This window comes from Myxocyprinus asiaticus, chromosome 34 (genome assembly GCF_019703515.2).
Source record: "Myxocyprinus asiaticus isolate MX2 ecotype Aquarium Trade chromosome 34, UBuf_Myxa_2, whole genome shotgun sequence".
NCBI classification, from domain to species: Eukaryota; Metazoa; Chordata; class Actinopteri; order Cypriniformes; family Catostomidae; genus Myxocyprinus; species Myxocyprinus asiaticus.
This window is the reverse complement of record NC_059377.1, coordinates 3,276,959-3,296,153: the sequence shown is the minus strand read 5'-3', so window position 1 is coordinate 3,296,153 and position 19,195 is coordinate 3,276,959. Positions and strand designations below refer to the sequence as shown.

The 19,195-nt window shown below is 36.2% G+C and overlaps 1 protein-coding gene across 1 annotated transcript in view; it reads left to right on the top strand.

Annotated features, from left to right (window-relative positions):
• LOC127425722 (ubiquitin-conjugating enzyme E2 E1) overlaps positions 1-19,195 on the top strand; it is a 36,075-nt gene that overhangs the window by 14,030 nt on the left and 2,850 nt on the right. Inside the window, exon 4 of the mRNA XM_051671986.1 lies at positions 12,270-12,402. Within this exon, the coding sequence (XP_051527946.1) occupies positions 12,270-12,402 (133 nt within the window). The remainder of the gene's footprint in view (positions 1-12,269; positions 12,403-19,195) is intronic.

Below are 19,195 nucleotides of genomic sequence, written 5' to 3'. Positions count from 1 at the left end.
AGACAGTCAACCCGCACATCTTATCACGTGGCTTGTTGAGCGTGTTGCCACGGAGACATAGCGCGTGTGGAGGCTTCACGCCATCCACCGCGGCAACCACGCTCAATTCACCATGCGCCCCACCGAGAACAAACCACATTATAGCGACCACGAGGAGGTTACCCCACGTGACTCTACCCTCCCTAGCAACCGGGCCAATTTGGTTGCTTAGGAGACCTGGCTGGAGTCACTCAGCATGCCCTGGGATTCGAACTAGCGAACTAGCGAACTCCAGGGGTGGTAGCCAGCGTATTTTACCACTGAGCTACCCAGGCCCCCCATAGTTCCATTTCTATTATTCCATAGTTGTGATGACTACTATTATTCTAAAATGTGAAAAAAATAAAGAATAAGTGACCCTAAACCTTTGAACGGAAGTGTACTTTTCAATGAAACAGTGACACAGAATAGAGATACATTTAATAAAAACAGGATGATACATGTTCGTCAGGTATCTCCTCCCTCACACATGGAGCATTGCAGTGTTTGAAGCGTGTAGTTGTTTCATTCAAAGAGTGCTTGTGCTGATACCCTTTACTAGTCTCCTTCAACCATCATTTACGGTTTAAGCTGATTTGTTTGAGCAGTAATTGGAGGTCTGTTACAGAGACCTCCGTGTGAGGAGAAACAATTAAATGTGGTAAATATTTAACAGCCATTACTTTCTCAGATCGGTCTGATTTAAAGCTTTGAAAACTCTTCTTCCTCTGAATATTGAAGACACAGTAATGTTTAGAATATTTCTTCTCCTGTCTCTGAAAATATCCGGACCTTAAGATCTTCTCCCAAACACTCATTTTAAGTAGATTTTTTAGGAACTTTTTTTTTTTACAGCACATTGTAAACACATATTGTTTAAGTCAGAAGTTTATGTACACTTAAGATGAAGTCATTAAATCTAATTTTTTGAACCACACACAGATTTCATATTAGCAAACTATAGGTTTTTTTTTTGTTGTTTTTTTTTTTTACAGACAGATTGTTTCACATTTAATTGACTATATCACAATTCCAGTGGGTCAGAAGTTTACATACACTAAGTTAACTGTGCCTTTAAGCAGCTTGGAAAATTCCAGAAACTTTTGCATGGCCTTTAGACAATTAGCTTCTGATAGGAGGTGTACTGAATTTGATGTGTACCTGTGGATGTATTTTAAGGCCTACCTTCAAACCCAGTGCCTCTTTGCTCATCATGGGAAAATCAATAGAAATCAGCCAAGACCTCAGAAAAAACGCCTGAAGGTACCAAGTTCATCTGTACAAACAATAGTATGCAAGTATAAACACCATGGGACCTCGCAGCCATCATACCGCTCAGGAAGGAGACACATTCTGTTTATTAGAGATGAACGTAGTTTGGTGCAAAAATTGCAAATAAAGCCCAGAACAACAGCAAAGGACCTTGTGAAGATGCTGGAGGAAACAGGTAGACGTATCTATATCCACAGCAAAACAAGTCCTATATCGACATAACCTGTAAGGCTGATCTGCAAGGAAGAAGCCACTGCTCCAAAGCCAGAATAATAAAGCCAGACTACAGTTTGCAAGTGTACATGGGGACAAAGACCTTACTTTTTGGAGAAATGTCTTCTGGTCTGATGAAACAAAAATGGAACTGTTTGGCCATAATGACCATCATTATTTTTGGAGGAAAATGGGTGAGGCTTGCAAGCCTAAAAACACCATCCCAACTGTGAAGCATGGGGATGGCAGCATCATGTTGTGGGAGTGCTTTGATGCAGGAGGGACTGGTGCACTTCACAAAATAGATGGCATTATGAGGAATGAAAATTATGTGGATATATTGAAGAAATATCTCAAGACATCAGCCAGAAATGGGTCTTCCAAATGGACAATGACCCCAAGCATACCTCCAAAGTTGTGGCAAAATGGCTTAAGGCCGTGACACACCAAACCGACATCAAAGAACTAGTGGCGACAAAAGGCGTCTGTGGTGTCAGCTCACGTCGCCTGCATCTGGGCCAAAAGTTGCTCTTGAACACACCGCAAAGACTACAGCCAACTAGCACGTACGTTTTGCATCTGCGTGAGAGGAAATAATTCTCCATACCATCAGGTGGCAATAATCTGTATTCGTCATTCAAAAAGGGAAACCGGAAGAGCTAGGATTGCGGCTATACAAACCGTAAACAAAGCAGCGCTTGTTTACCATTTTCACACAATCTCGCTCACCACAGACAAATGCTCAGATGAGATGAAGATGAAAAATGAGAAGAGCCTTCTGTGTGTGTGCCCTCTTGACTTCGTCGTTTGCTTGTTTTCGTCACTTCCGTTTTTCTTCTCATGCACTGGTTCGCTAAGCTGAACAGCCAATCAGACTGACCTGTCCCACTGACAGGCTCTGCCGCCGATTCAACATGCTCAATCGGCTGAAAAGCTGCTGACGGGGGTCCGACTAGTGCCAACGGTGCAGAACACACCGCAAAAACTAGGCTGACATACGCTCAACAACGGCCCGACCTTGGCCGAAGGCCGATTGTCGGCTTGGTGTGTCATGGCCTTTAAGGACAACAAAGTATTGGAGTGGCCATCACAAATCTCTGACCTCAATCCGATAGAAAATTTGTGGGCAGAACTGAAAAAGCGTGTGCGAGCAAGGAGGCCTAGAAACCTGATTCAGTTACACCAGTTCTGTCTGGAGGAATGGGCCAAAATTCCAGCAACTTATTGTGAGAAGCGTGTGGAAGGCTACCCAAAACATCTGACCCAAGTTAAATAATTTAAAGGCAATGCTATCAAATACTAACAAAGTGTATATAAACTTCTGACCCACTGGGAATGTGATGAAAAATATAAAATCTGAAATAAATCATTCTCTCTACTATTATTCTGACATTTCACATTCTTAAAATAAAGTAGTGATCCTAACTGACCAAAGACAGGTAATGTTTTCTATGATTAAATGTCAGGAATTGTGAAAAACTGAGTTTAAATGTATTTGGCTAAGGTGAATGTAAACTTCTGACTTCAACTGTATAACCGGAAACTAGCAAGCTGGACTATTTCAAAGCAGAAGTATGTCATGAGGTGTGTGTGTGTGTGTGTGTGTATATATATATATATATTAGACACACACACACACACACACACACACACACACACTACCGGTCAAAAGTTTTGAAACACTTACTCATTCTTTATTATAATTTTTTTTTCTTCACATTTTAGAATAATAGTAAAGTCATCAAAACTATGGAATAACATAAATGGAACTATGGGAATTATGTTGTGACTAAAGAAAATCCAAAATAAATGAAAACTGTGTTATATTTTAGCATCTTCAAAGTAGTCACACTTTGCCTAGAATTTGCAGACATGTACTCTTGACATTTTCTCAACCAACATCTTGAGGTATCACCCTGGGATGATTTTTAAACAGTATTGAAGGAGTTCCCATCTATGTTGGGCACTTATTGGCTGCTTTTCTTTATTATTTGGTCCAAGGCATTTAAAAAAAATTACATTTAGTTTTATAATGAAATAAATTAACATGGTGGCACAATAGAGATAATATCTCTATTAAACAAACATTTAAGCATACACCTTCAGATCAAAAGATTTTAAGATCATGAGAAACATTTCAGTCAAGTGTTTCAAAACTTTTGACCGGGTGTGTGTATATCTATGTGTGTGTGTGTGTGTGTGTATATGTATATATATATATATATATATATATATATATATATATATATATATGTGTGTGTGTGTGTGTGTGTGTGTGTGTGTGTGTGTGTGTGTATGTGTGTGTGTGTGTATATATATATATATATATATATATATATATATATATATGTGTGTGTGTGTGTGTGTGTATGTGTATGTGTATATATATGTAGGGCTTTACTGGTTGTTTAGATCAGTGTTACTATCAGAAATAATTATTTCTTTAGTTATTAATTAATATTTAAATTAATTAATTGAATCTAACTCATTAAAACCTCATATGGGGCTCCAGTAAATGTAGTGTGCTACGTTTAGGAGCAGGTTTGGTTATTAGCAATAATTAATAATTATCAAAGATAATTATTAATTATTAAAATCAATAGAACATTGATGAGAATCAATGTTAGCTTTTTCTAATCCTTTAAATCAACAATTATCAAAGATAATCGTTAATTGTTAACATCGATGAAACATTAATTAAAATTAACACTAGCTTATTGATCATTCAAATTCAATAATCATCAAAGATAATTATTAATTATCAAAAATCAATAGAATATTAATAAGGATTAACATTGACAGGGCACCACCCTGGAATCAGGGACTAATAACCGAATATTAAAACAGTCTCAATATTAGATTGTTTTCTTAGGAAAATCGACGTCCGAAGAATATCGATTTTTGGGAAAAAAAACAATGAATGAAGGCTTGAATCCAAGCACTGACATCCCGTCAGCATGACACAGGCATATGCAAAACAAACCAAAACACTTCTCTTTGTAATATAAACAAAGTTTATTTATGCAGTAATATCAATTAATAATTAATACAATGCAGTCAATAAACTTCCGACTTACAACTACAAACTAAACAGTGATATGATTAGATATGGAAATAAAATAATCCTATAACACATGAGGGTGTGTGTGTGTGTGTGAGAGCGAGTGTGTGTGTATGTGTGGTTAGTATGAGAGATAGAGAGAATAAAGTGACGGCCCTAAAGCCGGTTTCACGATCGTGGGAGAGAAAGCAGCTGTTAGTTTATCACTCAGAGTAAAAGTCCCGCGTTCTTTGACTCTTTAATGGATAAACTCAGTTGCCGGTCTCACCCGCGATGGCAAAAATGCACAACAGTCCAATTTGGTTGGACCACAATACAGCAAATCTCATTTGTGATAATTAATACCCTGAGTATTAATAATGAGCGGACACGGCGGTCCGTAAACTGTACAAGCAAAAACCTTGAAACACAAGAATAACACACTATAATATTCTATCCCTGCCCAGACGTAACCTCTTACTTGAATCGCATGAGGACACAGGTAGAATGTGTTTTCCTCCGTCCTTTAACTTTGACCCGGTTCCTTGAGGCTCGTGTGATGACGGGAGGCCGTTTCCTCGCTCTGTCGGCGGGCACGGCTGTTGATTCTCGGCGGGCTGGCGGAGAACTCAGAAATGTCGACTTGATTGAAGATGGAAGAGAAATCTTTAATCTCTTCACTTCTGCAGGCAAACGGATGAAGATGCGGATTGCTCAGCGGTCTCCTTCGGATCCGTTAGAGTGTTCGGTTGAACACAGAGTAATCTCAACTCGTCCAGCGAGATGGGGATTGTATGGCCACAGTTTCAAGTCGGACGTTACTTCCTTGTGCCACAAGGTTGCACTTGAGAGCAGCGATGAGCTACGTCTATACTCTGCGAACAAAGTTGCTGGAAGCAAATCCCAGAAGCATTTCAGAGGTATTTCTACTCCTGATGATGTCATGGTTTGAGGGACGTTCTGTTGTGTGCCTCATCCAATAGGAGTTGAGAGTTCAATCCTTTAGTGAGCAAGGCTTCATGGGATTTGTAGTCTGTTTTGGACTCCCTTTGTTTGATTTTGGCGTGATTTTTATCAGTAAGATTTACGACTTGGTATGTGGGGGCTTGAGTTAGGTTTTTACGACTGTGTTAGGCCTGCCTTTGTCTTCTATCTGAATACATGAGGCCCAACATATATATATATCTGCAGAGTTGGTCACAATGAACTTCTCAGTGGAAATAAAGTGAACTGAACTCAAAGCACCTCCTGAGCTGAGATGCCTGAGATCATTTGCAGCACTAATATATGATACTATTCTTGCAAAAAAAATAAAAAATTCAAAAGACAGAACCAAAAAAGAGTGAGAAATATTTACATGCGCGTGTTCCACGAGACTGCACGCCTCCGAATCAGCGCGTCATATATGTGCATAGACAGCTTTACTGTTATCTGTTCTTAAAAATATAATAAAGTGTGTTTCTTCTAGCGTGTGTCTGTGTGTCTACAGGCAAATTATTTGTAATATTAATTTGATAATAATAATAATAGCCTAATTATTATTATTATTATTATTATTTAATAATTATAATACATGGGATTGTATTATACAAATGAGCCAAATATCGTCTTGACATCTTCAAAGGCATCAGCTACTGGCGATCACTCTGACCATCGTCGATCCCCGAGATCATCGTCTGTTGGCACAACCCTAATGTGCATTTCTCTCTATAAATTAACACAATGTTCAGACAGTCTCCTGGCTGTTTTTCCGACACATTCAGAATCATTACTGCTTTTGCCGGTGTCGCTGCAGCTCGCTTCTTGCGTGTGCTTGTAAAATTTATATTTTAAAGGCTCATTATTATGGTTTAGTATTTGTCTGTAATGCAGAACAGTGTGAGTAATGTCACTTATAACATTCTTTCTCAGCCCTGGAACTCAAACCATTTTCTGATGCCCCCTATATATATATTTAATATATAGTAATTAAATTAATATCATAAATGTGCGACTAGTCGACTAATGCCTTAAACTAACGCCTACTAGTCGACTATGAAAATCTTTGGTCGGGGAGCAGCCCTAGTGCAAGTAGTCCATAAGGTCCGAATTTTTAATGAAATGCTGAAATACTTGCGAGCTGAGATCTCAAAGCAGCACCAGAGGAGTTCGTGTGCGTGTTCAGTGTAGAGGTCGACCGATAGTGGATTTTGCAGATATCGATAACTAAGGTGGTGGCAAAGGATGATAACCGATTAATCGGCCAGTAGTTACATTTTTTTGTCAATATATAGAATGATTAAAAAAGAAATCTTAGTCTTTCCTCAATATGAAGGGCACAGACATTGAGGCTACAAGAGTCCAAAATGAATAAAATCCCAAAATCAGTTTATTGTGAAAACCAAATCTCATTTATAACTAGAAAAATTTACATTTGGTGCATTACAGGGGACTTTCAACTTAAAACAAGTCTAAAATACACAGGGGGCTCTTATTTAAAAATGAAAGAGACTTGGCTAACTTACAATGCTCTTAATTACCAAATGATGCTTTACAGCCTATATATTCACCAGATGAAGAGTTTATATGTATGTTTCACCAGATGAGGTTTATTGATGAGGAATAAAAAAATGAGAAAAAAAAAGAAACTGTCTTTATTCTTAGTAAAAAAAAAAAAAATATATATATATATATATATATCAACACCATGTGTATTAACAATTATATAAGGTTTATTTACTCATACATTTATATATATAAATGTTAGAGGTAGACCGATATATCAGTTTTACAGATTAATCTGTGCCGATTGCTTTCTGGAACTATTGGTTATGCCGTCTTACGCTATGCCAATAACCAATAGTTCCAAAAAGCAACTATCGGCACCGATATATCAGTCTACCTGTAGTTCAGAGCTGCTCATACACTAAACACACCGCATTATTTGCATCACGTGTGATCTCTCTCTCTCTCTCTCTCTGTGTGTGGCACCTCATATTCATTCTGAAGTGTGCAGCACGTGTAGATTGCATATTATTTAATTAAATGACATCCTTCTGTTTTTTACTGATTAAACTTGGCCATATCAAGTTTTGAATCGATTTCATCTCAAAAATGTTGCATCCGATAAAATTTTGCTAATAGCAGTTTATTGTATTACATTGTAATATGGTAATATGGTATCGAAATTGGCAACAGGATGATATCGTACCTGTGAATGATCTCTGTTCATCTGGGAAAGGAGGAAGAGGGAGCCCCGGCTCTTCCCTTATCTCCCTCCCGCTGATTAGGCAACTCAGCGCCGGGCGTGCATCCTCACGGCCCGGCCACACCCTCCTCCATGTCACACTCCTCCACCGCCCGATTCAGGCCGGGGCACCATTCGGACTGGCTTACAAGATACAATACATTTTTACATAATTTCTAATGACATGTTAGGTTGATAGATAGACTAAAGGCCCCTGCATACTTCCTACGAAAACTAAGATTGAATGTGCATGTGAAGTCATTTAGAATCAAATCTGGCCAAAACGAAGGTGTTTTTGTATACGTTTCGGTGAATCGTAACAGCTCGCCAGAGTGAGCTTTCAGGGAAAGTTCTTACCAGCTGCTAAACTCTTTCTTATAGCCATGTTAGTTCACGTCATCGGTAGGTGTGACCTGGAGCTCCACCTATTTTGAGGCCAACAGCTAATTCACATTCAGTCAGTGTCTAAATGTTCACAGACAGTATGTTGTTGCTCAGCTGTTTCAAACTTAATTTTGAATCTGAGCGAAGAACGAAGCTTCTCTGTAAGTGTGCTGGGGCCTTAACGGTGCCTCTTGTCAGTTGTTCTCTTCAGCAGTAGAGACAGTTTTGTTGTGAAGCACACACCCAAATCCACACTATGGTTACACTCTGACGATGACGTAGAAAGTGTTTCTGGTGAAATCCAGCAGCTAAAATCTGGTGATTTGAAAGGAAGGTTTTGTAATGGGGAAAACATGGGCCTAAATTTGCCTCTCAGATTATTTTTAGTTGATATATTTAGGTCATTATTTGCACTACTCTGAAAAGAGGCCTATATATTCAAATGCCAGAGACCCACATGTGCATAATTTCAGTTCCTTAATAAAAACTTTTAGTCTTTTAGCAAGTTTTGCACCTGTTTTAATATTCTCTTTGACTTTTGTCACTTCTGTCTCTGAACTTGTGCATAAAACAGAATGCTTCATGCCATCGTTTTTTGTAGTTGTGTGCTCAGGTCTTTCTTTTATTAGAAGAGTGTTCCGGTCTGAAACCACACCACTTTTATAGGAGGATTTAAGCAAACATACAGCCTTTTTTACATTTACGAAAAAGTATCATGGTAATACCATGTTATTTTGACATGTTTTATGGTAATATCATGTTGTTGTGGACATTATTAGGGTAATGTTTTTTGGACATCAACTATGGTAATATCATGTTGTGTTCTTTGGTACCTTGACATACCATGCAAAACAAATGTGTTGATCTTTCAGTATCGTAGTATTACAATCTGCTTCCATCACTGCACTGTGGTGAAAATACCAACAGGGATTTTTAATGGTGCTCCAGTTATTGTTTGTGTGGTGTCTTCAAGCACATAACATTACATTTATTTGAAGTTTCTTTTAAATTGACTAAATTAAATTGACTATTTAATTAAAGGTTCTATAATTGAACAGTTTCAGGCATTTTTGATGACAAACAGCATTTTAAATATTATCACTTAAAGCTGTGCATAAATTCAGTTTTATTTTAAATTTGAGAGTAGGGCTGGGACGATATAGATACAAAAATGATCCCTATTTTTCAGCCAGTTGTTGTTGTTTTTAATCAGAGGAACCATCATTTCCTCCAAACAGCCATTGTAGCCAGTAGATTCAATATTTTAAAGGCACAGAATAAAAAATAATGAGCATGTTTCTCAGTTTTTCCACTAAATAAACATAAAGGGAGAATGAGATCTAATCATTGTCATTGATATGCACTTTTATATTTTATATACAATGACACACAGAAGCTTAATAAAGCATTATTTACCTTGATATATTTTTAGTCACACATGTTTGTGAATAAACAAGGTGCAAAAACGACTTCTTTTTTGGAACCCAGTTGAATATGCTAAATTATTGCAGTGGGACCCATTCAGGTTTGTGATGGAGAGCCTGTGAGTCAGTCTCCATCACAGTCTAAAGGGCTTGTTTCTTGTTTTACTCATCATTTTCAGTATTTATCTGGGTTTTATTGTGCAAATGGTTTATTCGTCCTGTTTAATGCATTTATTGGTGTTTTAACTCTGATTTATCTCTTGTTCTTATGTATTTGTTCAATTATATTGTATTTAAGAATGGGGAGGTGAGGGTTAATTTGATTTAAAATAATGGTATGGTCCAATTGGAAGTGGTGGGAAAAATGTGCATTTAAACCAGCTGCCATTAGAGGGGCAAAAACAAGATGGACAATGAGTGTTTGGAGCACATGGACAAGGTTGCTAGCACTGTTGTAGCACAATTTACTCTGGCCTCCATTGTTGAGGGAGGGGAGTTGGTTCTGCTTTAGTGTTTTTTTATTTTATTTTTATGCAACCTTGGTTTTATGTTTGCTTTTAAACACTATTTATTTGCACATTTTGCACCTCCTTTAAAATAAAATCATCTTTGGAATGTCAGGAATATTCAAAATATCACCCAGCCTTTAATTTTTTTTTCTTACCCCATTGGCAAATAGTATTTTTTTTCCATGTTTTAAGCAAAAATCTAACCAGATTTAGTGAGGTTTACACTTAATACAAGATAAAAAAAACTGGATTTTATATTTCAGCTATTTTAGTCAGATTTACTTGTTTTCAGGTGTAACTGCAGACTAAAGTGTTGCTATAAGATCAGTTGATCAACTAAAATTCCCATAACATCACATGAAAGTTGTGATACACATTGTATTGGGCATTCAATGTATTGGTATCATGATTCTGTGAGATCATCCAACAATGGCTGCATCCTGTTTGTCCTCATGAATGAGAGTGTGTGTGTAAATGAAACCATGTTTCTCATGCTAACTAGCTCTATCCCTTTTGTCTGTTATTGGGTCTTGATGGCTCTGTCCCATTCTCTGATTGGTGACCATTGTCCATGATGCAATCATATTCTGAATCAAATGAGAATCCAATGCCAAGGTGTGAACCCATCAAGCCATCTGGATGATACTGTTATGTTAATTGGATTAGGCCTAGTAGAATTCAGAGTCTCCACCTATTAGATGGTTTGGTTTCACCTGAATACTTTGTAACACCTGGAAGTACTGCCCCCTGAATGCCTATAAAATACAATGCATGCCTCCCTAAGTCAGACTTGATGACTGCAGCGCAAGACAGAACGTTCTGACGTGTATACCGATGTTCCTGATATTCTACAAAAAAGAATCCTGCTGACGCTTTATCCAAGTCTCCTGGTCTTTCTGCGAGTTTCCAACACAGGTCACAGGTAGTCTATGGTTTACTGATTGCAGTCTATCAGTCTTGCTTGGCAGTCTAGTTTACTTATCTTGGTGTTTTTATGAATTGAGGGCATTTACTTTTAAATTGTCAACCATTATCATAACAATGCTTCAAGAAATATTCAAGACTTGAGAAAGTTCTTTAAACCAGTGCTATTTTATTCATAATTTATATTCATTGAGATTAGCAAAACCTTTTTAAAGTTTAAAGAATAGCTGGACTCTGGCTGTGTAAAAATATCGATTTTCGGATGTATCGCAATCTTCATTTGAAAGATTAATCTTTAACTTTACACACAACCCTCTATAATCCCTCACATATGCAACCAAAAAGTTTGGTTTGTCTCATTCTGTGTAATGTGTGTCCAGAGACGAAATCCCCACAATCCATTTGTCATTGAATAATGTCTCTTTTAATATCCTTTCTCTTCTTTACAGCCAGTTGTTGATCAAAAATAGCAACAACAACAGAAAATCTGTCATTCTGAAAAATCTCAAATTTAAGGTTAACCTTTGAACCTGTTTTGTCTAATGAAAAAATTAGCACTACGCATAAAGAACATCATCTAGATTCAGGAATGACAAAGAAAAACACTTGCACTCACACAAAGAAACAAACAACATCACTTTATACAGAATTTTCCTTTTGGGTGACAGTGCCGACCAATACATAAAGTAGAAACAGCCTAAAGATTTAGGTGAGAGAAGCAGTTTCATTGTTGCCCACGGCAGTCAAAGGCACATCAAATTGCAATATTCGAGTAGTGTTTTTACTAGTGGAATTATTTAAACCTGAACGGGGAATCGATTACTCATGCACGTCCCTAGTGTAAATACTTGAAATGGTACAAATTATGAATGTAAGCAAAATATTTATTGATGGAATACCTGGATTTGTACATTTTTAAAAAGCTGAAATGTGACCAAAAAATAATGATAAAATATGTCAAATTAATATTTTCATAAATGACCTTTCATAAAGGCCCCCTGTATAATTAACAGCATTAGCTGGGGGAGGATTTCTTTCATATGTAAGCAAAATTTACATTATAACTGAAATATAACCATACAAATCGGAACTGAATCGCAAAATCTGCCCTAGTTATGAGGTTATTTCAAGAATTATGTTTATGTCCTATGCTGATGTATTTGCAGACCAGTAGTTATAAACACTGTTGAAAATGCCCTTTATAAAACACTGTTGTGTTACTGTTCTGTGTAAATGAACCTCTCCTGTTCTGTTCTCAGTGCGGGTCCTAAAGGAGACAACATCTATGAGTGGAGATCCACTATTCTGGGTCCTCCAGGTTCAGTTTATGAGGGAGGAGTGTTCTTCCTGGACATCACATTCACACCAGACTACCCCTTCAAACCGCCTAAGGTAATATCTTTATACCACACAATTACATGCTCAGGCCCTTTAAGGGAATGTTCTGGGCTCAATCGAAAGCATTTGTGGCATTATGTTGATTACCACAAAATTTATTTTGACTCGTTCCTCCTTTTCTTTAAAAAAAAAAAGCAAAAATCTAGGTTCCAGTGAGGTCCTAACAGTGGAAGTGAATGGGGGCCAATTTTTTAATGATAAAATACTCACCTTTTCAAAAGTATAGCCACAAGACATAAAGGATATGTGTGTAAACATGATTTTAGTGTGATAAAATTACTTACTAACCACATTTGTGTAAAGTTATAGCCAATTTTACAATTTGTCCATGATGATGAAATATCAGCATACCCTTAACCGACTGTAAAAATGACAATTTAAACAAATTTACAGCTCAAATAATACACATGGTTTAACAATGATTCATGCAAGTCCTTTTATAAAATTGTAAGTTTAACATTTCAGTGTTTAAACCCTCCAAAAATTGGCCACGTTCACTTTTATTGTCCCCATTCACTTCCATTGTTAGGACATCACTGTAACCTCGATATATTTTTTTTTTTTTTTTTAAGAAAAGGAGGGATGAGTCTAAATACATTTATGTGGTAATCAACATTGACACAAATGCTGTTGATTAAGCTTAACTTGTATTAAACCCAGAACATTCCTTTAATAAGTACCACTCAGGCAGCGGTCTATGTAGGTTTAATTTGAAAGGAGTGCTCTGGTTTCAAACAAACTTAAGCTCCAGAATTTGTGACATGTTTTCTTAGTACCACAGAAAATAATTTCAGGGTTCCCGCGGATTCTTAAATAGTCTTAAAATGTCTTAAATGCAGTTTTATGAAATCTAAGGTCTTAAAAAGTCTTAAATATCTTAAACGATACAACAAAATTCTTGTTGGAGCAGAAAGACGGAATCGTGATATGACTAAATGTGATTATCAAACTTCAGAAGAATACGATTTAATTAAATAAATAAATGCACTCGCTGCATCCCTCAGAGTGAAAATGCATCACTGTTGTATTTTCTTCAAGCACGCGGGGGCTTGTGAGTGTTTCCAGCTGTTGCAGAGCAGTTCACAATCATTAGGCCATATCGGAAATTTATGACAAGCGATCACTAAAGATCAACTGTTGATGATGATGATGATGATATAGTGTTGATGAAATATGACAATGTTTACTTATAATTATTTATATTGTAATTTGTTGTAGATTATTGTAAGATTGCACATTTTATATCCCTTATTTGTTTGAACGAGCAGCTGGAAGCAGTGAAGTGCAAACATTTCAAAATAAGAGTCCCTGGTGTATTTCAGAGTTAAAGTGCCTTTAAAGTTAAAAGTTCCACGCTATGAATCAAATCTGCAATTTGATGAAATTTTGACCAGCCCTCAGTTTGTAACAGACAAAAATTGTGTTAACAGTAATGCACTTACAATGGAATACTATGGGGCAAGGCACTGTACCAGGTAAAATGTTAAAATACACACTGTCATACAGGTACATCCGCTTAAACATTAACATATTAACACAACACTAGTGCGATACAATCACTTACTAATTTTGTAAAGTCCGATTCCAGCTACTGTCGTGACCATGTAAAGCTGGCAAACCAGTAACTGTTCACACAATGAACAGAACCCAAGTGTAATGGTGGGTGAAAATCTTTGGAAAGCTATTCATAACTTAAAGTAGTTAAACTACATTCAAGCTACTCTTTTGAAAAAGTAGTTAGCTACACTACAAGTTACTTACAAAAAGTAGCAAACTACATTGAAGCTATTTAAAGAAGAAATTATGATATGTTGCAATGGGATGACAGTTTTTCCTGCAGTCTCTTTTTATGGCAGAATTTAATAATAATACCTAATAACTATATATTTAATTTAACTCCAGTAACGATAGATTAACCAAAGTATTTGTTGTAAAACCATAGTAAGCTCAAAATGTAATCATGGTTACTACAGTCATGGTTACTATAATATTACTATAGAACAGTATTACTGTAGTAAAACCATGATTAATTGTATCATAACCATGATTTCTGTCAAAAAAAACATGGTTACTACTGTCATGGTTATCACAATATTACTGCAGTAAAATGATGGCAAAATTTTGTACGTTAAACAAGTAGGATGACAACATTAAATTGAATATAAACTTATGCTTAATTTACACTAATAAAACACTAGAAAACTAGAGGTCGACCGATGGTGGAATTTGCTGATACCGATAACTAAGGTGGTGGAAACGGCCGATAACCAATTAATTGGCAGATCGTTTTTAAAATCCATTTATTGAATGTTAAAACATTTTCATAGTCTTTCCTTACAGTGAGGGGCACTGACATAGAGGCTAAAAGAGTCCAAAATGAGTAAAATCCCAGATGCAGGTTTATTGTGCAACCAAAAACCCAATAATAACTAGAAAAACGTTCTGAAACACACTGGGGACACTTAGTTTGAAATGTCTTAGAATCATCTACAATGTATTACTATATAAAATACTACAAAGTGAACATTGTCCTATAAGCTAATAAATATTCTATAAGCAGTAATTCATTAACATGATCATCATTCATCAATAGTATATCAACAGAATTTGCTTGTCAGTTGTCTGTTCTGGTATTATAAAATACTTTTTCCTGTTCTCTTGCAACAAGGGTTGTGCGGTTTACCAGTACTAATGAAGTGTCATGATACCAAAAAAATTTAAATGGTATGATATCATCTTGTTGCTAATTTTGGTACCATATTACAGTACGCTGTCATTAGCAAAATTATTTTAGATGTGATCGTTTTGAGATGAAATCAATGAAAATAAAAATAAATAAATAAATAAATAAATAAAAAACTCTGGATATGGCCAAGTGTGATCATTAAACAGCAGAAGGATGTAATTTAATTAAATAATATATAGTCAAATGCGCTGCACGCTACAGAATGAGCAAGAGGTGCCGCTCTGCTCTGTCATATGATTCCCACAAACACACACTCACACAAACGCAACACACACTGCTGGTGCTTAATTTTCATGCAGTTTGTTTAGAGTATAAATGGCTGTTAACACTTAAATGAACTCCTCCGGTGCAGCTCGGAGATTTCAGCTCGAGAGTTGTGACGGGAGTATCCCAGCATTGATGGGAAGCTTAATATGGAAAAACTCAAAGGTCTGTCAAAATAAAAGTCCCACTAATATGAAAGTTCTATGCAAATGGATGCGTGAAATTGAAGACAGAAAAATATAACTACTGTATAAAACTGTAATATTCAAAAAGTAGCAATAATACTCATAATAACATTTATGTAATATGAAATGGTTATTATTATCATATTTGATAGCAATTCCAAACAAATGCAAGTGTTTTATCAACATGTTGTGATTCAGCCATAGCAGCCTTGGTAATCAGACTGATTACTGTTTTCATTAATACTGTGCAGAAAAATTACTTTATGTAGTTCTTTTAATCATCATTTTCTGTGTAATTTCATCAAAAATCTGAGGCTTTTTATTTGTTGATTATAGTATCGATACCGAGGTACCAGGGCTGGTATCATACCGGAGCCAAAATTTTGGTATCGGAGCAACCCTAATAGCGACACTGTCAGTCAAAATCAACATGAACTCAATAATCAATAAAGGGTTACATAAATAAATGTTCAACAGTGTCTGTGCTTAATGTGTCTTTTTTTTTAATTTTTTTTTTTATTTTTTACATTTTATATTAATAATATAGTCCATAAAGGTGATGATGACAGTGACTTGGCTCTGTTACAATCCTCTATATGTAAATATTCAACAAAGTAAGCTTTTATAGCCTACATATTAATCAGATTAAGGGTTCTGGACACAGAGGAACATGGAGAAAAAAACCCGGCAACTATCGGTGTTGATTTTTTCAGATAACCGATAGTTCCAAAAAGCAACTATCGGCACTGATTAATCGGTAAAACCAATATATCGGTCGACCTGTATAGAAAACACCGTATTTATATAACTGAATCGAAATATAGTGATAAACAGCAGCAATTAAGAAAGATTTCTCTCAATAGAAGGCAAAGCCCCTGAAAGGCTGTGTGGGGCTCAAGTAAATAAGTGAATCATTTATGTGAACTAGTACATTTATGTGAATCGCCCAAAAGAACCGATTTACTTAAATGATTCAGTTTTACCAGCACTACATGAGCAAGAGAGGACGGTTTAGGTGTGTTTTTGATTCATCCATTGCTGTGTTCACAATACCATGTGACAAATGTAGCACTACAGTGCTACTTGTTAAAAATATAGCTCATTACGGGAAAAGCTATGCTATTGTGAAAATAGCTGAACTACTGTCATGCTACTGAAGAATTTAGTTTGGTTAGTAGCGACGCTAAGTTTAGTTAACTACTCCACAACATGCAGTCTCACCACAAATTGGATGATTTAGGCAACTTTACGGCTCAAATAACAAGCATTTTAAAGCATTGCTTTAAAAGCCCTCTGGTACACTTGGTCTGTGGACATTTACTCGTTTGTTTTTTACAAGAGATACCAAGAATATTGTTCAAAATGAAGCAGGGTTGTAGAGGAAGAGGAAGTTGAGGGGGAATGTGCAAACTTAGATTTTCTGATAAGAAAAGATAACCTGTGGTTTAACTAAATAAGCACAGCAGCAATTGATCTCTGATAGAAGAAACCATAAACATAAGTCAAACTTAAACGGGTGCATGTCATTGCATTAGATAACAATTACATATATAAAAGCAGGTGCCGTCTCTGAACAAATCCTACTCAAGCTTTTTTCTGAACTTCACTTTACGAAGCCATTTTTAATCTTGGGGATTTTTAGTGGATGTATGAAGTCAGTTCCCCTCAAGTTTACACAGCAGAGTAACCTCAGGTGGAATTAAGCATAGGGATGGGTGATAAAATTAAAATTATATTGATATTTATTGAAAGAAAAAAAAATTCCTATATCAGTGATAAACATTCGAGTAAATTTCGATAGTCTACATAGTGTTTGCTAAAAACACAAGCAGTTCGGCAAAGTTATACACACGACTAACTAACTGAATCACAGTCATTAAATCAGCCAGTTAGGAATTATTTGCTGGCTAGCGGCTACACCACCTGCAACTTAACCTAACAAAAACTGAGCTCCTCGTCTTTCCAGCCAACCCTTCTGTTGAGCACAACATCACCATTCAGCTGATTCATCTACAATTACACCTTCCAAAACGGTCAGAAATCTAGGGGTTCAATTATCATAACTAGAAAAAATGACTAAAAACACATCTTTTCCTTGAGCACTTGACCATACACTCATAAAATATATATATATATATATATATTATTCTTGTTGCACGCTAATCTGTCTTGGATAGTATTATTCTGATGCAATTGAAACTTTGTGATGCAGCACTTTTTGTACTTCTGTCTCCTTAAGATGAATCGCTTATGTTGTATTCCTCTTTTGTAAGTCACTTTGGATAAAAGCATCTGCCAAATGAATGTGTAAATGTACATAGCCCTGCTGTCATATAAACCAATAATGAGGCTAGGTAGCCGGTAGCTAGCACCTAGCAATCCAGCTATTAAGATATCGTTGTGTACCGAACAAGATTGCACTGACAATGCAATACAGCTATCGGCTGAACACAACAACAACTATGACATCAACACCATTGCTGTTTATTTAGTTGAACATTTTTTCATGATCAAAGTGTTTCTTCTTGTTTCTTGATGTTTATTGGTGGTTGGCAATCCAGTTTTTGTTTCATTACCGCCACCTACTGGGCTGTAGTGTGGAGTGTTTCAGTGGAGTCAAATGTCTGCAGAAGACAATGAAATTGTAAATAAATTACAAGAAGTCATAAATTTGGTTTGCTGAGGTCTTAAATTTGGGGCCGTGAATAGAGGAGACGTTTAAAACGGCAGAATCTGCAGTCAAAATCATCATATCTCTCTCAAACTGATGCTTGAGTTTAGTGTGAGCGTGCGCATGGAAGTGCATTTTTACTGAACTTATGATGTTACACATGAATAAACCTTCAGAAACCCATTAATCAGAAATGCTAATGCCGTTATTTTGCGTCTCTGTAAGTGAGTAATGCACTAACACTATCGCTTCTGTTTATAATCGACAAAGCTGACAACGTTACAGTTTGCAAGTGTGCGAGGTTGGAGCGGTCTTTAGACGCCTTCCAAATCTTGGCGCTTCTTTATTTTACATCACCTTTGACAATTGTAAAGCTAACAGATCTACTCAGCTGCAGTTACACCTGTTATATCTCTCATCTTCATCTCTCTTGTGCTCCATCTGACATATACAGGCATTTTCTCTGCCATCTGTATAATATAATTATATAAAATTATAATATTAATAATATACATAATATGAAAATATATTATCTATATGTAATATTTAGTATATAATCTGTTTTCATTATACATCTTAAATTATGCAGCACAGTTCTCTTTCGTAATTGAATCTGTTTACATTTTCAATACATATTGTCAACTTTAAACGGCCATTTTAAGGTAACGGATGAGATATTTCACACAAAGATGAAAACTGTCATCACTTACCTTCATGCTGTTGCAAACTTCTATGACTTTCTTATTTCAGCGGATATCAAAAGGAGATATTAGGGAGTTTCAGTCACCATTCACTTACATTGACTGAAAAACAAGATGCAGTGACAGTGAATGGTGACTGAGACTAAACGTTTTGCTTAACATCTCCTTTTTTGTTCCATGGCAGAGAAAAATTCATACAGACTCAAGGGTGAGCAGTGAT